The sequence below is a fragment of the Rhinolophus hipposideros genome (assembly GCF_964194185.1).
Source record: "Rhinolophus hipposideros genome assembly, chromosome: X".
Classification (NCBI taxonomy): Eukaryota; Metazoa; Chordata; class Mammalia; order Chiroptera; family Rhinolophidae; genus Rhinolophus; species Rhinolophus hipposideros.
Window position 1 is genome coordinate 85,056,993 of NC_138046.1, and position 23,023 is coordinate 85,080,015.

Sequence of the window (23,023 nt, forward strand, 5' to 3'; positions counted from 1 at the left end):
TTGAAAAAACTCCGTAGTGTCTTCACTGCAAAGCTGTGTTTTCCTTTTGCGCCTGCGCACTGCACTCGAATTTACTGTTTGTTGGGCTCCCTTTGAGTGCATCGGTTTTGAAAAGGTTGTGCCTGGGAACAAAAACCCATTTGCGTTCAAAATTAGCTCTTCTTCTACTGGGCTGCTTGGGTTCCTCAGGGACTTGTGTTTCCGTTTCTCTGAATGCGCTGGTCACTGTCTTGCCCCACCTGCTTTGGCCTTGGCTGGGCCTGTATCCAGAGTTTCTTCAGTGATGAAACGCCCTCACATGTCAGGGTAGAAAATTTGGAGGACAGATGAATGTACTGAAGACTGACCCAAACCACAGTCCTGTCACCCCGCCAAGGCCATTATTAGTGTTTTGCGCTAAATGTCCTTAGAGATTTTTCTTCAAAAGGCCTGCATTTTCAGTATACTTAATCGTTCATTTTTGCATCATGACCTCTCCCTCCTTGGGGTTTCAAGTCAGTTTTTCGTGTTTGAAAATCGTTTTCATATTTAACGTCATTGTACAGAAAAGTAACGGTGAGGTGTTGTAAAATGTAGAAAGCTTTTGTAAATGTGGGTATAAAGAATACACTGAACATGACCTTAGGGGCCCATAGCCGGCCCTGCTATTGGATTGGGAACAAGGCAGGTGCCAGCACCGTGTATGAAGCCAGCCTGATCTGAACGCAGTGGTCTTTCTCACTAAGTCCACTTAAGACTTCTTACATTCATTTCTCTCAAGCCTCACATAACTAAAGTCCCAGGTTCCTTAGGAATAAATGAATAAGTTTAAAATGAATAATTTTCATTTTAAACAGTACTGACCACAAAAAGTTTGAACACATTGATCGTGACAACTTCTTTACAATAAAAATGCCTGCTTATTGGACACCCAGTTCTTCCCTAGTATTTTCTTCCACTCTGGTCTCCTGGACGGCCTTGCGCCAGGGCTCAGGAGAACTCCCTTCCAGTTCCTGGGCTACCAGCCTTACCGTTTTTGCTCTCTGCGCTGCTTTGCTTTCTGAGCTGCTGTTTGTTCCATTTTAAGAAGGGCACTTGCACTGCGCTATTAGTTGAACATGGAGTCCCAACCAGGGAAGGGGTGGTGATAGGGCCCCTGCTCCCAGTCAAAACTCTGCTTTTTCTGCATGTGTTTGAATTCGTTGTAGGAAGCGTTAGCTTTCCTCTTCTGGAGAGTTCCATATCCGTGATCTACATACCGTAATATTCCCGCTGATGCCAGTCCCCCAGACACGAAAGGAAGAATGGAGAAGGGGGAAATTATAAACATGAACTGGCCCATCCTTAGGGGACAGACGCTAATTGTGACCCAGAGCTTAGATCCCCATCGCGGTGAAGCACCTATACATGCCCTAGTTGTAATGGAAAGATTATCAGAAGAGAAACATATCACTTAAAAGCTAATGTATTTTTGATATCGTCTTCATACACTAGACATTACCCTGAATTAATAAGTGCATGGACTGCAGCAGCATCAAAGACCAAAACCGAGACGGATTGCAGCCTTTATTTCAGTTTAGGGAGCTTTTCATGAAGGATCTTTTCCAAATGGGAAATCATAATTGCCATATTTGCTAACTAATGGCATCTTTTGTTGCGTTATTCTGACACAGACACCCATTGTTTGAAATTTAAGGATGTAGGGAAACGCTTTACTCCCCTGGAAGTTAGGATTCCAGAGCTGGTGCTCCGACCTGTTACAAAATCATGTGGCGAAGACGTTTGCGTATATACTGTGTGTCAGGCAGTGCACTAAGCCCTCTGTACGTACTGTCGTCTCATTCATGAGAGAAACCTTATCTGGTAGGTTAGTATAATTATGTCCATTATCAGATGAGAAGATTCTGCGACTTAGGTCCCTGCCACAGGTGTCTGTAGAACCTGAACCCTATGATGACTCAGGGCATACGTTTCCCTGCAGTTTCACTATTGGGAACACTGGTAGATGCCTTGAGAAAATGCTTCCTATTGACCAGTGGTGACTTTCGTTTACGCAGGTGACTCTGTGGAACTCTGTCCTGTTGCTGCTGGGAAATTGGGGTCAAATCAGTGGTAGCACCTGGGGAGAAAAGAATCCAGGTCAAGTGATTCAAATGGAGGTTAAAGGCTTCGTCCAGCTGATGTGTGTCACCTTCAGACCAGGGACCACTCTGAGCTAAAGCAGAACTGGAGACTGTACAGGGAGTGTAGAAGGAAGGTCCCCGGCTACGGAAAGGACATGAGAAGCCCATGTAGACGGAAAGGAGAGCAGAGGTCCCTGTGCAGGGAAAGGAGAAGAGAGGTCCATGACTGCTGTTCCCAGGTTACAGTTTCTGTAACAGCTGCTAATGTGTGGTTGGAGAGGCTCGGAATTGGTTCTGCTGCTTCTCTGACCCTTGCTGCAAATCTCATTCCAGCAGCCTTCAGAAAAGTTCCTTGAGAGCTGTTTTTGTGCGTCTTGTTGTTTGTTCCGATTAGAGGGTAAGAGGAGGTGCCAACACAGGTGCACAGTGGAAGAGAAGCGAAAAAAAAATTCAAGGAGACAAGGGTTGAAGCAAGGAAAAGTGGGGCCTGTTTTAGTTAATTTACAATGTCTGCTATAAGATGATGAACTCCGTTCATTATCACCCCATTCTTTTCGGAGAGGAAGGAAGAGGGATGTACAAGGTCCAGGAATTGAGTCAAGAAGTGGGGAGAAGGAGCAGTGTGTTCTTGGTCTCCTGTCCCTGACCGTAGCCTGGATCATGTGTTTCCACAGGCCAGTTTGCAGTTCTTGCTAGGACATGATGGATGCCCTTGGTAAGGGGTGTAGGTATCAGCATGAAAAGAAAACAAGCAAAGGAGACATGGACTTAGCGAATTAACTTCACGTCCATGAAACTTCGAAGTCTATGAAAATTCTCATGTCTCGTTTTCTAATTTTCTAAGGTACTCATTTTAAAGTTAATTAAATCTCTTTGTATGAATTTCCAGAATTCTGTTTTTCATGAGGAAGATACAAATTAATTGCACTGGAATTAAATATAGACATGGATATTGAATCTCAGAAATAATTCTTAAAAGACTTTTCGAAAGAGTAGGGACATAGTTTTCACCTGTCACCTAGCAGGCACTTAAAGCACTGTAGTACTCTTTTACAAGGTGTAAACTTGAAGCTGATATGCAAAACGAGGTGAAAGTGATTGGGTGGTGGAGGATTTCTCAAATTTTCTGTTGTCTGTTCTCTGCCTTCCCAAATGACTGCAAATCGAAGAATTTCCTTTATCGCCTGACAGCAAAATTAGGAGTGAATGTATGACTTCTCTTCTGAGTGGGTTCTGTAATCTCCCTGCCCCTGGGCAGGATGAAGGGGACAGTTGGCCCTCACCACAGGGAACATAAGGTAAGCATGCTAGAGGACAGACTAAACAAATGCATTTCATACAATGAAAATAGAACTCTAAGCAAAGAAACAGACGGGCAAAAATGTAGCTGCTGACCTTGGGAAGGTTGCAAGATGCTATTTCACTTTGAGAAAGGAATTGGGTTCTTTCTGCTGTCAATGTCAGGTTACCAAATACAATATTTTCACTCTTTTTACTACTTCTACTTTCAGCAAGAGAAATGAATTAAACATTTTCAAGCGTTTTCAAATGATGTTTTGAACAGCTAACTGATGCTCTGAGTTTCATAAAATCTGGTGAAGTCACCATGCCATATGAATCTCATAGTGTTTACTGTGCACCTTTATACTTCAGAAAACCAGTAAAGAAATTCTTCCCAAGTCAATACTGGTCATCCTGGGGGGATGGGACTGTGATTGCTTTGTTATAGTTGTGAGGCCTCCAAATATTCTCCAGGGAGCTTGAAGTGACTAGGGTACCTGGAGAATACATGGATAAAAACCGAAAACAAATGGAGGAAAGCTGGTGACAAGACGTTCCGATCAGCAGAAACACAAGATTCTATGGAGCCTGGACACTGGGTTTCCAGTAGGGATGCTACTGAAGGGAGCCTTTTTTCCACCCTTAGGCCTGGCACAGGGGGACTTACAGAGAAGCAGCCATTTATTGCAGAGGAGAGGCAGAGTGGTTTTTTTCAAACACGAAGGGCGGGGCCGGGATAAGTTATACGGTGCCACAGTGCCATCTAATGTCCAGAGAAACTGAGCGTGCACATTCCTGACATAAACTCCTTCTTTATCTCTAGTTTTCCGGGAAAAACACCACAGAAGCTGTGTAAAGACTTCATGCCAATAAAGGCCAGATAAAGCAAACGTCAGCCCAATAGACTTCTGGGCACCAAAACCAACTGGCCTCTTCCTAAGTCCCGCCATTGAAACCATAGGAACAGCATGTCACATCTTCTACACAGGACTCCTGCCCCAACAGGGCTGGAGCTGTGGTGTCATTGATGGGTTCTGGGCCTGCGCACTGACCTGTTAGGTTGGTGTCAGTCTGGGATCCCACATCTGGTAGAACTTTCCTTCCAGTCCCTGTGGCAAACTTTCAGTTGAGGGACAGGGTCACTTGTTACCCAGTTGCTCCACCTGCCCCTCCCTTACAACTGAGGGACAGTGCCAACCCCAGCTCTTCCTCCTATCCTCCCAGACCTTGTTCCCCATCACCCCTCCCCCTACCTCCACCTGCCTGTGAACACCCACTACTGGTGACACACTCACTTGCCTCCTGTCAGTCCTCAGTCCAGGGAACCCTCCCCAGGGCCTCATGGCCCAGGAGCCTGACTAGATCAACCCTGGAGTGTCTCCTTAGGGATTTTATCCTGGGCAACCGACCATACCGGTGCTCATAAACAAGCACTGGTGTGGGGACAGAGGCAGGAGTGCAGTTTCCAGGCTCTGGGCCCCACGTGGAAAGGTGCTCACTCGGGTAGAAAGGGTCCATCGACTGTGACTGGATGGCCATCAGCTGTGACTCGTTGGCAGGCAGCTGTAACCAGTGAGCCATTGGCAACCAATATAACTGCCTTGGCTACATTAGCAGAAAATGGGGGCAAGAAGATGGTGGCTGAGCTAGAAGCGGATTGCAGTTAGCACTGCGGATTGCAGCCAGCAAGGGAGTTTGGTTGACTGATAAGCGGACAGTAGGTTGCAAATGATGTGGCTCCTGCTTCCTGTGTCTACAACCCAGCCGCCTTCGAGCATTGAGTGTAAGACTCCTCTATCTATGGCTTCGTGGGTGTTCGTTTTTGGCCTCACCATGTCCTGCGTTCTTAGCTGAGGAGCAGGAGCTGAGATCCTGCATGACACCCTATATGACAGTACCTGAGCTTTGATGAGAAAACTCGACTTCTTACTGAAGGGTTCATCTTCAATCCATGACCATGAGAGCACTGCTTCTCACTTTCCCTGTCACCTTCCTACACCTCTGCCTTACTCACAGGGACCCGGCTTCCATCCCAGTGACCTCTCCTAATAATTCGTGCAGAGCACAGAAGCGATGAGGGGGGAGTTCCCTGAGCTTCTCAAACCCAGTCGAGGTGCTTCTCCCCTGGCATCCCCTGCTGCCTCTGAGCGTACCTGCTCCTGACTCCAGCCAGCCCTCACCTGTGCTCAGGGTCCCTTGCCTTCCCCCTGCTCAGGGACTGCTCCTGCACTCATCACTCCTCTTGGCTCCTGTCCCTTTTGCAGGCAGCTTCCCCAACAGAGGAGTGAACATGGACCCCCTTTGGGCCTGCGATTTTGCTGATACTGGCTTATTACCGGTTGATTTTCAGAGCAAAACTGTTTTATCTTGTCCTGAGACCATTTGCTCAGTGTATGTCACTTACGGAAATTGGAAATAACAGACTCACCAGTGGGACACTGAGATCACTGTTTTCCTTGGCTCCTTTCACCACACTGGACAGTGGGACGGGAGAGAAAAGCACTGGGACTTGATGACTTTGGTTTGTGTTCTCTTCTCTAGGCAGGATGGAAAAAGAGCTTAGGATTGAAAAAGGTAAGATTTGGGTGGGCAACATATGTTCACATTGCGAGTTTCTATCTCCTCCAAGTGGGAGGGAAAATGAAATCAATTCCTGGGCTGGAGAAAAGCCACAGACAACACAAGGGAGAAAAAGAAAACACCTTCCAAGGCTCTTCTTCACTTTTGTTGCTGCTATTGAAGTCTGCTACTGGCATTCCTTTCCAGATCTCAAAAGGCAGTCATGACGTTAACCCTGGAATTGCGATAACACCAAAGAAAGGCATTTTCAAATGGCTTTTTTGTTTCATGGCTATGGCATCTGGATGTATGGCAAAATTGTTGTCAAATGGTACATACTTCTAATTTAACAAATGCTAGAGGGATCGTCCCCATCAGGGAAACGGCCAAAAAAAGGTATGAATGGGATCCACCTTCCTTGCTGTTTGACTCTGGTGAGCAGATGGGAATATAAACTCTGAATGTTAAAAAGGTAATATGTTTGTATGTCTCATGTTTTTGCTCACGTGGTTGACTGTGGAATAAGGGAGACAAGAAAAAAAGGCAGTGTGTAAATGGAGATACACATTTCGGTTCTTGAAGCAGTTTTCAGTTTCTAGGTAACGCTTGTGAAATTAGATACGTGGTCCATCAGATATCTGATGATGTCGGGCGTATGAGTGTATTTTTGACTGGGCCATGTGGGCTCTAAGACCCACGCGATAAACGAGGCTTCAGATAGCCTGGCTTGTCCCTTGCACGTGGGAAAGTGCTGTGTGGCCTTGCAGCTCTTGCGTTGCTGCTGCAAACAAAGCCTGTGGCTTCTTTGGAATGGGAAATGCACAGATCCTAAATGGCCCGCCTGACTCTGTGCTGAAACCTGATGTTGCTGCTCTGGGCTGTTTTGTCCTCGGCAGCAGCTGTGCTGACCTGCAAGGAGGCTCAGTGAAGAGAACTGGAACTCTGGGACCTTTCCAGATGTAAGACACCCCTCCGTGAGCCCATCAACTAGGGAAACATCACATCTGCTGCTTTGTCGAAGTCACTTGCCCAGGGAAAGGTGCTTGTTCTCTGATGGGAGAACCTAACATGGAGCTGAGGATCGGCCCTATATTTGTGATATCGGCTAGCTGCCTTCCTGGTAGGATTCCTGTCAGAAGCTGCAAGATGGGGAAGGACACAACACAGAGAATGTGACTCTTCCATCAGGGTATCTCCCGGCTATGGACTTGGGTTCTAATTTCCAGCTTACTCCAAGTTTGCCACAATGGACTGATAGCCCGCCTCTCCCTCCCTCACCTTGGTCTTCCTGCCCACACCTTAGGAACTCAGTGGTTTGTTCAATGGAAGCATTCCCAGCAAGAAATTAATCCTTACAGCTGGCTCACGAAATAACTGCCTGAGGCAAAGGGGACATGCCTTATGGGAACCTGTGTAAAATTCCTTACTACATTTAGGATTTCATCCTGATGAATTCCTGTCCACCGAAGTCGAGTTCCATGGTAAAAGTTCTCCTCCGGGAAAGTTGGAAGAAAGACATACAGCATAAGTTTCCACTAGTGTCCCAGGATCATTCCGCAAGGGAGCCCGGCCTCCTTTACATTTAAGAGGTTCGGCACCTGTAAAGTGGGTCACGTCTGGGAATTAAATGTGGGCCGTGAGTCTGTGTTTCCGTGAGTTGAATTAGACTCGCTCATTTGATCTAGAAGTTTTTGTTTACATAGACCCAGAAAAACTTAGTGGGTCTCTATGTGTTTCGCTCCTAGGATCACCACGGTTACCTCGTCTACAAGGTCGGTGTGTGGGAGTCAGACACTTGCGATTGCGCTGTGACTGCTGTGCATTAGGGGAACCGCACCCACCTGGCCTGTGGCCATTCAGTACTGCCCTGGCCTCCTCAGCGTCCACATACTGCCGCTTTGGGATCCAAGTTCATGTAGCTTTTCCTCCTGAGTGGCTGCGGTGCGACTGTAAGTTCTATACGACAGTGAAGAGCTATCACATTGGGCTTCCAGGATGGATGCCGGGATCCTCCTCACACATGTGTTTCTCATCGTGTTGGTGAAAGGTATGTGTTCTGTGCCCTCCCAGTTTGCATGTGGAGCTGTGAAATGGCAATCCACTCTAACACTCTAATCCCCTTTGCCTTTGAATTTCTTCCGCTACATTAGGTCAATGTAAGAACATCCATTCCTATGGAATTTTTTCTCGGAATGTCTTGGAATTTATTTCCACCAAACGGAGCATGTGCACAGAAGCAAGCTATCAACAGATGGAGAAAATGCTCTGGAGAATGGCAGTGTTGCATTTTGTTTTATACATTTAGAATCAAAGGAAAAAAGGTGAGGACAAGTGACGTGAAATTCATTGCTGGCAAATGAGGGAGGTGGGAGAAAACACAGCGGGGAAAATTCCGGGATTGGATAGAAAGTTCAATGGAGAGATACATACTTCCTTTACATTGGTGGGTACAGCACTGTTAGCCTTTGTCCTTAGCAGTAAACAGAGATGGTATTTGGGCAAGATCATCACGGTGAGGAGTTTCATGGTTTTGTGGCCTGGTGCCTATTGTCGTTCCTGGGAAGGGTCTGTAAAGAAAACGACTCTGACATTAGACAGGTATGTTATCCTAGATACATAAGACCAAGGGATGGTTCTCGCTTGAGGCACAGATTAGCCTTTTGCTAAAGAAGCTCTAGGCCTTGTACGCCACTACCTACCAGGATCTTCCCTTCCCAGTTAAGAATTTATGATGAGACCATCCTCTGTAGTTCGTTTGGGTCACTGAGTTTCTCTGGCCCGCTAGAATTCCTGCACTTTTGCCTTCTGGGCAGCCCCTTTCACGTTCAGAGGAGTGAGCACATCTCATCATGGGTCCGACTCTGAGCTCACCTCCAGAGGCCTGCTGGGAGAAGCATCTTTTGATGGAGGTACAGGCAAAGACAAATAATGATGGGGGAGAGATCTGAGAATGCTTAGCATTGTATTGCATGTCATCTAAAGCACAAGGGGCCATCGCCATTTCCTCAGACAGTGCAGGGTTAATCCCTCAGATAGAGGTGGAAATGCCTGTCCTACTGAGGTTCTGGAAACCACTACTGGGTGGAGAAGGCAGTTCCCCTGGGGCGCTGTGGAGACTTCTTCCACTGCCAAAGAATTCATCAGAATTTAGGGGCTGAATATCCACACTTTCATCTGCAACATTCCCACAGTTGCCCATCCCAACTTACAGGATCCCATTCTTTCCCCATTAGTTGTCCTGGCTTTAATAGTAGACACCTTACTTGGCTAGGACTTCAGCAAGCTTTGTAAATTAGCCAATTGCAAAAGGGGTCTGCATTTGGTTTTCAGCGATTTCAGCCCTGTGGATACAGGATATGAGGTTCTCCTTCAGGGCACAGCTAGAAGACCTTGGGTTTTTGGTGGCTCTTGAGCTGGGAATTGAAATCCCGGAAGTGACTTTGTTGTTTCACCACTTTCTCCCGGGACATTACAAGAAACCAACCGGTGTCTGTATATTCCTTACTTTTTCAACAATGTTCCCAAGTATCACATTCAGGATCAGTTAGTTCCTTACTTCCCATGAGTGGTTGACTAAGCCTATCCAATGCAGATAGTTTCCATATCTCTGTAAAATCCAGTGACTCTCCCTGCTCTCTTTCCCACTGAGATCAGAGCTATTACTTTCTTGAAGTCTGATCAAGTTAGACAGCCGGTTCCAGAAACACAAGGACAAAGTGTGAAAACTGATTCTTAAAATGTGTGTTCTCTACAACTTCTCCGTTACCATAATGTGTATCAGGCAGTGTTCTCCACAGGAATAGAATAGACAGGATAATACCGGGGTGCGAAATATATATATATACGCATTTCAAGACATGTTATCTGTGCTGAAGCAGTAGTTCACCGCAATCAGAAGTATGTGGACACTGATGGTAACCCTTTGAGTACCTCTTGTAATTGCAGAAGTCAATCGTCACTTGCATTCATAGAAGTGGCACACTCCATTGCTATTATTAAGATTGCGAGTTGAAAACTCATATTCAACTACTTGGATTCAAATATAACCCACGGGCTAGAAACGTGTGGCTTGCTGGCTAAATCCTGCCCTTGGCTTGTTTCTCTATCCTTTTGAGCTAAGAATCCTTTTTATCTTTTAAGGCATCATTTTCCTAAAAGAGCTGTACACCATGATTACTACCCGTGGCCTACAAAGTCATAGAATTTTACATCTGTTCCCTAGACAAAAAAGGGTTTGGTGATCTCAGGTTTTTTCTTTTTTATAACAAGTCTTTTATTTATTTTAGTTTTTTATTTTTTAATTAAATTTATTGGGTTGGCAACTGTGAGTAAAGTTGCATAGGTTTCAAGTGTACATATGTAATACATACATATATGATATTGTGTGCTCAGCACCCAGACTGAGTTCTTCTATTATCGCAATATATTTCACCCCCTTTACCCTCTTCTACCATCCCCATCCCCCCGAACCCTCTGATTACTCTTAAACTGTTGTCTGTCTATAAGTTTTCTTTCTTTCTTTCCCTTTCTTTTGTTTTCCTTTCTTTCTTTCTTTCTTTCTTTCTTTCTTTCTTTCTTTCTTTCTTTCTTTCTTTCTTTCTTTCTTTCTCACTCTCTCAGTCTCTCTGTCTGTCTCTCTGTCTGTCTCACTCTCTCTGTATCCTTCCTTCCTTCCTTCCTTCCTTCCTTCCTTCCTTCCTTCCTTCCTTCCTTCTTTCTTTCTTCCTTTCTTTCACATTTTGTTACTTTAAGTTTTATATCCCTCATATGAGTGAAGTCATAAGGTTCTCCACTTTTTCTGTCTGACTTATTTCGCTTACCATAATAATCTCAAGTTGCATTCTTGTTGTCACAAATGGCAGTATTTCATCTTTTCTTATGGCAGAGTAGTATTCCATTCTGTATATATACCACATCTTCTTTATCCATTCATCTATTGAAGGACACTTTGGTTGTTTCTGTGTCTTGGCCACCCAAAATAATGCTGCTATGAACATCGGAGTCCGTATACCCCTATCTTTATGCATAAATGTTTTCATATTTTTTGGGTAGATATCCAGGAGATGGATTGCTGCGTCATATGGTAATTCTATTCTTCTTTTTTTAGTAACCTCCACAGTATTTTCCATAGTGCCCGTACCAATTTCCATACACATCAACAGTCTATGAGGGTTCGATTTTCTCCACAGCCTTTACAAAACTTGTTATTTGTGTTGTTGATGACAGCCATTCTCACAGGTGTGAGGTGGTATCTCCTTTTGGTTTTGATTTGCATTTCCCTAATAGCTGGTGAATTTGAGCATTATTTCATATGTTTCTTGGGCTTTATGTGTCTTCTTGGGAGAAGTCCCTGTTGAGTTTCCCTGTCCATTTTTTCATTGGATAGTATCATTTTTGTTGTTGAGGTGTCCATGTTTTGTATATATTTTGGATATTAGCCCCTAATTCAGAGGCCTGGTTTCGAAATATCTTCTCCCTTATGATTAGTTGCCTCTTTCTTTTGTTCATGGTGCTTTTGGTGTGCAGAACCTTTTTGGTTCATTATACTTCCATTGATTTATTTTAGCTTTGACATTCCTTGCCTTTGAAGTCAAATTCGTAAAATCCTCTTTGAATCCAAGGTTCATAAGTTTAGTACCTATGCTTTCTTCTATGCAATTTATTATTTCAGGTCTTATGTTTAACTCATGGATCCATTTTGAGTGAGTGTTGGTATATGCTGACCGATTACAGTCTAGTTTCCTTCCTTTGTACGTGGCTTTCCAATTTCCGAGCACCATTTATTGAAGAGGCTTTCTTTTCTGCATGGTATGTTTTTGGCTCATTTGTCAAAAATTGTCAGCCCATGTTTATGTGGGTTTATTTTCTCTGCCATTTCTCTGTGTGTCTTTTTCCTGCCAATACCATGCTGTTTTGATCATTGTCGCTTTGTAGTACACGCTGAAGTCAGGGAGAGTGATACTTCCAGGCTTGTTCATTTTTTGGGGGATTGCTATGGCTGTTCGTGGTCTTTTTGATTCCATACAAATCTGATGATTTGTTTCTTTTTTCAATTTATTGGGGTGACAATTGTTAGTAAAATTACATAGATTTCAGGTGTACAATTCTGTATTACATCATCTATAAATCCCATTGTGTGTTCACCACCCAGAGTCAGTTCTCCTTCCATCACCATATATTTGTTCCCACTTATCCTCGTCTCCCATCCCCCACCCCCTTACCCTCTGGTAACCACTAAATTATTGTCTGTGTCTATGAGTTCTTGTTTCTCATTTGTTTCTCTTGCTCTTTTGTTGTTTTTGGTTTATATATCACATATCAGTGAAATCATAGGGTTCTCTGCTTTTTCTGTCTGACTTATTTTGCTTAGCATCATACTGTCAAGATCCATCCATGTTCCTATATCATCTTTTCTTACCGACGTATACTATTCCAGTGTGTATATATACCACAACTTCTTTATCCATTCATCTATCGAAGGACATTTTCGTTGTTTCCGTGTCTTGGCCACCGTAAACAAAGCTGCAATGAACAGTGGAGCACACGTGTCTTGATGCATAAATGTTTTCAGAGTTTTGGTGTAGATACCCGGGAGAAGGATTGATGGGTCGTATGGTAATTCTATTCATAATTTTTGGAGGAACCACCACACTGCCTTCCATAACGACTGCACCAGTCTGCATTCCCACCAACAGTGTATGAGGGTTCCTTTTTCTCCACCGCCTCTGCAACGCTTATTACTATTTGTCTTGTTGATGATAGCCATTCAGATTCGGGTGACGTGATATCTCACTGTGGTTTTTATTTGCATTTCTCTGATGATTAGTGATGTTGAGCATTGTTTCATATGTCTATTTGCCACTTGTATGTCTTCTTTGGAGAAATGTCTCTTCAGGTCGTCTGCCCATTTTTCAATTGGGTTGTTTGCTTTTTTGTTGTTGAATTTCATGAGTTCTTTGTATATTTTGGATATTAGCCCCTTATCAGAGGTAGTGTTTGCAAATACCTTCTCTCATTCAGTTGGTTGTCTCTATTTTGTCATGTGTTTCTTCTTTTATTACAGTGTATATTGCAGTTCAGGATTTTTTTTGAGTAGTTACCCTTAAGTTTAAAGAAAAGAAAATTTGATATTTAGAGTATTCCATTTTCTGCAGCACGCTTACTTTCTCCATTCCCATATTTCAGGTAAGGCCTTTACTCTCCCCTTTTTTATGATTTTGTTGCCACAAATTGTCCCTGTTGATGGTGGTCGAATAGCCTCCTTTAGTATTTCTTGTAGTGCAGGTCGTGTATTCGAAAATTCCCTCATGTTCTGTATGTCTGGAAATGTCTTTATTCTTCCTTCATATCTAAAGGATATCTTTGCTGGATATATTATTCTTGGCTCATAACTTCTCTCCTTCAATACTTTGAATATTTGATTCCACTCCCTCGTGGCTTGTAGAGTTTCTGCTGAAAAATCTGATGATAAAATAATGGGCTTTCCTTTGTAAGTTACCGTCTTCTTTTCCCTGGCTGCCTTGAGGATTCTTTCTTTGTCGTTGATTTTAGACAGCTACAATACAATGGGCCTTGGAGAAGGTCTGTTGGGATTGAGGTAATTGGATCTTCTATTTGCTTCTTGGATTCAAGGATCCAGTTTTGTCCACAAGTTTGGGAAGTTCTCATCGACAATTTTTTTGAATATATTCTCTGTTCCCTTCTCTCTTTCTTCTCCTTCTGGTATGCCCATTATTCTCATATTGCTCTGTCTGATGGAGTCAGAATGTTCTTGTAGAGTTTTTTCATTTCTTTTAAGTCTCAAGTCTTTTTCTTCTTCCATCTGTGTAATTTCCAGGTTTCTTTCTTCAATGTCACTGATTCTTTCCTCCATCTGGTCAACTCTACTACCTAAGCTGGTTATTTCATTCTTAATTTCTTCTATTAAGTTCTTAATCTCCAGAAATTCCATTTGGTTCTTTTTTAAAACATCAAGCTCTTTCGTAAAGTGATCAGGTTGTTCTTTGATTGTGTTTCAGAGTTCATTAAACTGCCTTTCTGTGTTTTCTTTCATCTCATTGAGTTTTTTCAGAACTGCAATCTTGAATTCTCTGTCATTTAAGTCACATATTTCCATATCTTTAAGTTCCTTTTCTGGAGACCTTTCACTTTCTTTGTGAGCTGTCTTGTTGCCTTGGTTATTCATGGCAATTACTGGTGTATTATTTCTCTTCCTAGACATCTACAAGAGTGGTTTCTAAAACAGGTTGATAGGAAGAGGTCTTTCTTTGGTTTTCCAGTACTTGTTGGTAGAATGTTTCCTCTCGAACTGCAGCCTTTTTTTTCTCTCTCACACGGTAGTGCTATGTTTTCTCTGCACTGTTCCAGCTTCTCACACAATGGGGGGATTCCCTGGGAGACGGGCTTCTCCTCTGTTAATAGTTCGCCTGGGTCACAGGGCATAGTGTCCCTGTGGGTATGCGGAGAGCTTTTGAAGTTCCAAAGCTCTTTCTGCACCAGATTCAGAGCTCGTATGTTTTCGCAGTTCTGTTTGCTCCTGCAGGGATTTGCCCTGATAGGTTGGGCCAGGGGTGGGGTGAGTTGTGAGAAGTGGCCTAGAGCAATGGCAGCAACCACCACCACAGCCGGTCCTGCTTCCACAGCTCCCACCCTTTGCTGGAACTATTTGTGCTGCGAATCTATGTCTGGGGTTCACAGTTCTTAGAACAGCAAATATTCTATTTTTTTGATATGACCCTGCTGCTGTTCCTCTTCTAGCACCTGGCAGGTGGGGGCAGGGAGAGCTCTGGGAGGGTAGGGAGGAGGCAGCTAGTTTCAGTGCCTAAGGCTTCCATTCTCTGCTCCGCAGTGAGGGCTTAAACCTCCGTTTTCAGCCTTCTTCCTTCAGTCATTTCTCCGAGGTCTGTGCCGTGAGCATTGCATTCAGTCGTGTTATATGCTGACCCTCAGCCCTCTGGGCCATAAGCAGAGCCCTAGCAGTCCAAGTTCTTCCCTCTCCCGCAGCTGCGGTAGCTGTGGGATGCAGCGAGCTCCGAGCACTGAGCTAGGTCTGCGTCCTGCGCCTGCGCGGCTGTGTCCCGGCACTTCTCCCTTCCCTCCTCCCTCGCTCGCGCGATTCTCCCACCTTTAGGTAAATTCAGTAGTGGGCCACTTCATCGTGCCTGTCTCCTGTGCAGGGAGTCCTTTGTGGAGTTATTGTTTTCCGATTATTGGTAAATTCCAGGGGAGCTTTAGGGAGGCTCACCTCACACCTCCCTTTTGATGACGTCGTTTAGATTTCTTCATTTATTTGTTTAAAAAAATGCCCCTGGAACTGGAGGGGGATTGCATTAAGTCTGTACATTGCTTTGGGTAATATGGCCATTTTAACTAGGTTGATTCTTCCAATCCATGAGCAAAGAATGTCTTTCCCTTTCTTTGTGTCTCCTTCACTTTTTTTTGAAATGTCTTATACTTTCCAGTGTATAGGTCCTTCACATGATGTGTTAAGTTTGTTCCTAGGTAGTTTATTCTTTTTGTTGCAATTGCAAACTGATTTGTTTTTCATTTATTTTTCTGAAATTTAGTTCTTAGTATGTAGGAAAGCTATGGGTTTTTGTACATTAACATTGTAGCCAGGAACTTTATTGTATTCATTTACTGTTTGTAATAGCTGTTTGGTGCAATCTTTAGGGTTTTCTACATAAAGAAGCCTGTCATCTGCAAAAAGTGACAACTTAACTTCTTCATTCCCAATGTACATGCCTTTTATTTGTTTCCCTTGCCTGATTGCTCTGGCGAGGACTTCAGCCGTGTCTTGTTCCTGAACGTAGAAATAAAGGCTTCATCTTTTCACTTTTAATTATGAAATTCGCTAAGGGTTTGTCACAAACGGCCTTTATTATGTTAAGGTATTTTCCTTCTATAGCCATTTTCTTAAGTATTTTAATGTATAATGGATGTTGTACCCTGTTTCCCCGAAACAAGAGCTAGCAGGACAATCAGCGCTAACGCGTCTTTTGGACCAAAAAGTAATATAAGATCCGGTCTTATATCTTATTATATTATATAAGACCGGGTCTTATGTTATAGTAAAATAAGACCCGGTCTTATATTATAGTAAAATAAGACTGGCTCTTACATTAATTTTGGCTCGAAAAGACGCTTTAGAGCTGATTGTCCGGCTAGGTCTTATTTTTGGGGAATCACAATATCTTGTGAAATCCTTTTTCTGCATCTATTGATATAGGTGTATAGGTTTCATCCTGTATTTTGTTTATGTAGTACATCACATGGATCGAATTGGGTATGCTGAACCATCTTTGTGCCCCGGAATGAACTCCAATCATCGTGATGGATTACCTTTTTAATGTGTTGTTGTATTCGATTTGCTAGTATTTTATGATGCTTTTTTCATCAGTATTCATCCGACATATTGTTTCATAGTTTTCATTTTTTCTGTTATGCTCACCAGATTTTGGTATCAGGGCAATGTTGGCCTCATAAAATGAGTTAGGAAGTATTGCCTGTTCTTCCCAAATTTTTGGAAGAGTCTGAGGAGGACAGATGTTAGATCCTCTTTGAATGTTTGGTAGAATTCCCTCGTAAAGCCATCAAGTCCTGGCCTTTTGCTTTTGGGAAGGTTTTGGATGAGTGATTCAATTTCCTTACTGTTGATCATTCTATTTAGATTTTCCAGTTCTTCATGATTCAGTCTAGGAAAGCTACATGTTTCTGAGAACTTTCCATTTCTTCTACGTTATTCAATTTGGTAGCATTCAATTTGGAAAAGAAACATGCACAGAGATTCTGTGTAAATTGACAAGAGTTTTTATTCCCACTAGCTTCATCGACATAACTTTTCAAATCGAGTAATATCTTGCCTAAAGAGATAAAAGTTGAAAACAACTTTATTCTTCATTAGACCAACTCCCTAAAAGACACATTAACTCTTCATCAAAAAGTACCAAATGACGTTTATCAACCCCTATATCTTTTGAACAATTTGTCTTGGAACCTGTGCCTTGCAGTGTCCGGAAACCATTAGATCACCGCTCTTACCCAAACCTAATCACACTCTTCCCCCACAATATGTCTTTTGCATAGATACCCAGGAGAGGGATTGCTGGGTCCTATGGTAATTCTATTCGTAATTTTTTGAGGAACCTCCACACTGCCTTCCATAGTGGCTCTACCAGTCTGCATTCCCACCAACAGTGTATGAGGGTTCGTTTTCTCCACAGCCTCTCCAACACTTGTTACTATTTGTCTCATTGATGATAACCAGTCTAACTAGGATGAGGTGATATGTCATCGTAGTTTTTATTTGCATTACTGATGATTAGTGATGTTGAGCATATTTTCATATGTCTATTGACCATTTTGCACGTGTTTTTTGGAAACATGTCTTCAGGGCCTCTAACCATTTTCTAACTGCATTGTGTGTTTTTCTGTTGTTGTATAAATTCTTCATACATTTTGGATATTATCCCCTTATGGAGACCTTGGATTGTTTCTTTTTTGGTTGTTGTTAAGTTGTACGAGTTCCCTCATCGGTGGCGTTGTTTACAAAATATCTTCTCCCATTCGATCGGTTGCCTCTTTCTATTGTCGATGGTTTGTTTTGCTATACAGATGCTTTTTAGTTTGATATAGTCCCATTTTTATTTTCTCTTTTACTTCCCTTCCCTTTGGAGTCAAATTCATAAAATGTTCTTTGAACTGAAGGTCTATATGTTCAATACCTATGTTTTTTTCTATGCAGTATATTATCTCAGGTCTTCTGTTTAAGTATTTGATCAATTCTGACTTAAGTTTGGTACATGGTAACAGACAGTGCAGTTTCATTCTTTTACAGGTTGCTTTCCAATTCTCCCAGCACCATTACATTTATCCATAAACACATAGGTGCTCCACTGTTCATTGCAGCTTTATTTATGGTGGCCAAGACATGGAAACAACCAAATGTTCTTCAATAGATGAATGGGTGATGAAGTTCTGGTAGTTATGCACAATGGAATACTATTCTGCCATAAGAAAAGTTGAAATAGGACCATTTGTGACACCATGGATGGATCTTGAGATTATAATGCTAAGCGAAATAAGTCAGACATAAAAAGTAGAGAACTATATGATTTCACTGATATGTGGTATATAAAACTGAAAAGAACAAAAGAACAAGACTAACAAAGAAGCATAAACTCATAGTCACAGATGATAGTTTAGTGGTCAGCAGAGGTAAGAGAACAGGTGTCTGGTAGATGAGGGTGAAAGGAATGAAATACATGGTGATGGAAGGAGAACTGGCCTTGGATGGTGAACACACCATGTGATATATAGAAGATGTATTATAGAATTGTACACCTGAAATGTATGTATCTTTGCTAACAGTTGTCACACTAATAAAATTTAATTTCAAAAAAATAATTATATTAACGTGTGTGTGTGTGTGTGTGTGTGTGTGTGTGTCTTTTGCTCTGCCACCTCCAGACTGTGTTAAGCTTCTGCCCAGGTATTGCTCTACCCGACTGTTAGGTAATAACATCATCTCGCTCATCAAGTTGTTTGGCTGGTTTTTAGGAAGTAACGTGAGAAGCAGAATCACCAGTGCTGTACACCATGTGACAGTGGGCTGAGACTGGATCCTAGGACCATTACCAAAGGGTATTTGTGAACCACACACTGACTGAAGGACCACAGGTATAATCCCAGGAAACCAGTTACCAGTCCAGGGATTTAAATGTGCAATAAGGTGAGCAGAAAAGTAAACACAAGATGGTTAAACCTAAGTAATCTATGGCAGTGTGTAAATGCCTTGTTTACCTGACACATAATCCAGATGCACAGGAGGAACAGATGAATCCCCGTATGTGTACAAAACGTATTAAAATCCTTAGTATCCGTTTCTGTCATGGCCATATTTTTGACATGCATTGTCCACGAGCGGTAACCCGGGGCAGTGTGACACAACGTTTCTGGAAGCATTAGAAAGATAGCAGGGGGAAGGAAGAAGACAGATCGGGCTCCTGTCTTCGACGACCGTAGGCCCAGGGCTTTGGAGGCTCTGTGGCCCAGGCGGGAAAAACCTCACCCTGCAAAGCAGGACCCCAAGTCAGTGCGCATGCTCATTGGTGCGCGTGCTCGTTGGTGCGCATGCGCCGTGCAGCAGGTGGCAGTTGCTGCGCAAGCGCACTGCTGTTCGCATTGTGCGAGCAGAGTTGGGACGGAGGCGGTCGTGTTCCTTCCTTCTAGATTCTCTGTGGCCGCTTGGGACTGAACGGGTAGGTCCCTAGATGAGTGCTCCCAGGTGGGGAAGGACGAGGGAGTGGGGGGGGGGGCAGCCACGGGCTTCCGTGGAGACGGGGCTGCTTCCTGTGGCTCCGAGGGGGAAGGTCCTCGAGGTCATCGTCTCTCCCCTCGCTCGGGTCGTGGCCGCCATGGCCCCTGTGGTCCCGGTGGGAGCGGGCCGAGGGGGTAGTGGCTGGTGGGCCGTGGAGGGGAGGGGTGAGATGAGGACGGCAGTGCAGGGCCGTGATTTCAGTGTGGGGGGGGCTGGCGGCCCCTGGAACAGCCCCGGGAGCCCGAATGCGGAGCCCTCCGTGGGGCCCGGGCCGGGGCTGGGCTGGCTGTGAGGCAGGGCCTAGAAATGGGCCCGCGGTAGGACTGCCACTGGGTCCCCGAGACGTGCCGTGTACCAGGCGGGTGCCGCGGGAGAAGCGGGCCTGAGGGGCTGGGTGGCAGCCGATCGCCTGGGCCTTGTGGTCAGAAAACCGCACAGGCGGCCTGGCCAGACTTGAGCCTTCCTGTGTGTTCCAGCCCAACTTTATTGAAGCGGGAAAATGGGCCTTGTCGGTGGCCGTGGGCCCAAAGCAGTGGTCGCGGGAGGATCAAGGGTCTAGCAGGGTTTTCTTCAAGGTCTTCCCGATGGGGAATCGGGGTCTGGAACCCAACCTGGTGTGTGGTCACGTGCTTACGGCGATGCTACTGCCAGCTTGTCCATCAAATAGACGGATTTACCAGCCCTTGTGTTTGCTGTGACCGGAAAGCCTGTGCCCTGCACTGACCCTGAGACGTATTTTGAAAGTGTTTCGTACTTTAAAAACGAATTACATAGAACATAGCCGTGCAAATGGTACCGCTAACCTCTTACGTGAACTTTTCAAGTCACCTTATTCTGCTTTCAGTGTGAAGTATGAGTAAGCATGTGAGATCCCCATCCCTATGGAAAGTCCTACTGCAAGATGAAGAGGCTTCGGAGCCAGTTGGACCTGTGGTTGTGAGTGCTTTAATGTTCCATGTTTTCTCTTACCACACGTGTATGTCCTCAAAGTTCTATTGAACGACTATAGATGCAGTGAAAAATGTTTCCGTGTCATGAAGACGAAGGAAACATGGATCCAGGAGGAATCCATGCTGGCATTGCCAGTGGAAACACAGCCTATGACTTCTTTCTCATGCTTGTTCCCCACAGACTGTGCCCATCCATCCCAGCGGAGAGTGAAATCGCTTCTCCTGTCCTTGTGAGCAGCTCCTCTGGGAGTGGCCACAGTTTGGGAAGAGTCAATTCATCAAGAATGAGACTATAGACTCGTGCTTTTAAATGTATTTATGGTTATTTACGATTATTGTATATGTTTGTATCGTTGGCATGTATTAACATAAATCCTTTCCTTTGCCCACATGCACACACCCCTGGGTAGGGCCAGCTACCCAGTGATGAACAACCTCCACAAGTGGAGCCACCAACTGAGAGTCAGGAGATTACACCTGGGCAAGACAATGAAGATGAAGGAGTACCTGAGGGTCAAGGTGAAGGGAAAGGGAGGAACAATGCCGGTGGGGGAAAGGAGTGTCAGTGTGTCTGTTGTATTGTGACATAGCGGAACTGTGGATGGAAACCATTGAAAGGCATCTCAAACATTCCGTGCAAATGGGCTGAAAAATGGGCTGTGAACAGAGTATAGTTTCCAGCCTCTTGCACTCTTTCAGTATAATGACTTTTGTCGTTTTCTGCAAGATTTCTTTTGTGTGTGCTTGAAAAGACAGCCAGTCTACATCAGAGGAAACTGTGTAATTTTCACTACAAAAATGTACATTCGTCCACTCGTTTAATTTGTTCTTCTTAGATCTTGGTTGAATGGCTTCTCAGTCATTACATCAAAAGTGTAAGCAACTTTTATGAGCGTGGGCAGAGTGCCAAGTCAGCATATCCTATAGCACATGAAGTAAAACCGATTTGCATCAGGAAGGTAGCTTCCTTTTAAGATGAGAAAACTGAGGCTACGTCAGCACTTGACTCACTGACATAGAAGTCATACTTCATTCCAAGCTTTGTGGGCTCCTGTCATCTGTGTTGGTGTGCGAGTAGTGAATGATTTTGTATCAAATGCTACATTGTCAGATGTGTCTGTATGGTCACGTAGCTCATTGCTGCCATGAAAATAGATGCAGTTTAATGGAGCAGCATAGAGACTCCTGAAATCAGTTCAGAGAATGATGGCCGCTGTATGCCCTGATCCATGTTTTTCTTATGGTAAGTTTGGTAAAAGCTGCACAATTCCGAATTCTGGCACATAGGTAATGATAGGAGTGTGACTTTTAAAAAGTGATTTAAAAGGAGTTTAAATAGTTTTAACATTAGGAAATGCAAAAAATACCTTAAAATTATTGTGAAACAGAAATTATTTCTTCTAACTCTATAGTATTTTCACCAAACACTTGTAGTAAGTTATTTACATGACTCAAGTCACGGATTATTGTCCCAATTCTCTGTTGAGAGGTTTCCGCAGTATGACTGACACTACAGTCCATTCATTTCTTTCCACTCTACTTTTCTTCATCTCACTGTGAGACAGATGTTTTGATGTTATCACGAATAATTTCTTTTTATTTTTCCTCCTATTCTGAACGGGACTCATTTATCGAAATGAGGGCCCTGCACGTAAATATAACTAGTTATTTTGAGATAGTAAGTTTTGGATTATTGTAGAAAGCGGAGGAGGTCACTACCATAAGAGTTGTTATAGGCCCCCAAATGCACTCAGTTACACCTGCGGTAAATCACGTTTCATTGTAATCACAACACCATGGATGGCGTAGCCCTCAGACTTCCTGGACAGAGCTGAGGCTCTCTATTCATAGTTTTTGGTCCATTTATATGCCATGTTGGTAGTTTAACCAACAGCAAATAATTTTCTGATTCTTGTATACTTCCTTCTTTTAACCGATACATAAGCATTTGAAATACTTTTCAGTTTGTGTAACATATGCTGAGATAAAGAACTAGTCTCTAGTATCAGCTTGAATATAACGTGTGGGATTCTGGGAGAACCCCTTAACTTCTAAACCGATAGCTCCTCTTACATAAATAGTAAATTCAAAATAGATGTACAAAAGTCCTTCTCAATGTTGGTGTTTGTGTTCTCTAGTTCTCTTGTATGTAACACATGGAATACAGAGACATTCTGTTTTTCCATGACTTATTTATAATAGTGTAACATCTTGAGAGACATTTCAGGATTTCATTGCAACTAAGATGATGAGTAAACAGTATTACCTGACCTTTAACTTTCTTTTTTTCTTTTTCTTTTTCGGTATTCAGACCTGTATACTTGCTCTTCGATTCTGACAAACTTTGAATTCTTCTGGCTCTTAGAAAATAATTGTACTTTAAATCCTTTTCCCCAAAGGGCCCCAAATGCCTAAATTGAAAAATGGCACGAATTTTCTAGTTGCTAGGTTCTATGTCTGATCAGGAAGAGAGAATGCAAGCAGTCACGGGTGTCCAGGCCGTTGGGAGTGAGAGCCCTGTGCTAAGCACGCTCCCTGTCCCCGCTGTCAGTCTAAGTGAGTTACTGTCGGGAATGAAAATGTGCGAACTGTGACATTATCACCTGTAAGCATATCAAACGTGTCATAGTGTAAGTTCGTGCACCCAGCAATCAATTGATATCATTTCACGTACAAAGACTACAGCCTTAGTAATTTCTGAGTAACCAATTAAGTATGCTTAGTCTTTAAACTTGCAATGTTTTTTTTAAATATCACGAATCATGTGTATTATCATAGAGAATACTATACAGAGTGTCCTAAATTCCCTTACT

General features: G+C 43.4%; 1 protein-coding gene across 8 annotated transcripts in view; it reads left to right on the plus strand.

The window, feature by feature from the left end:
- Positions 1–23,023, plus strand: part of LOC308494346 (putative G antigen family E member 3) — a 39,783-nt gene that overhangs the window by 11,020 nt on the left and 5,740 nt on the right. For 2 of the 8 annotated variants that reach the window (XM_081042048.1, XM_081042049.1), the window contains exons 2-6: positions 7,688–7,989; positions 8,093–8,263; positions 18,501–18,672; positions 20,105–20,196; positions 20,621–20,729. In XM_081042048.1, coding sequence (XP_080898174.1) covers positions 20,113–20,196; positions 20,621–20,729 — 193 coding nt within the window. In that variant the 5' untranslated portion in view covers positions 7,688–7,989; positions 8,093–8,263; positions 18,501–18,672; positions 20,105–20,112. Of the gene's footprint in view, positions 1–7,687; positions 7,990–8,092; positions 8,264–18,498; positions 18,673–20,104; positions 22,767–23,023 lie in introns of those variants that run through there. The other 6 variants (XM_081042054.1, XM_081042051.1, XM_081042053.1 and 3 more) reach the window with 6 other exon arrangements.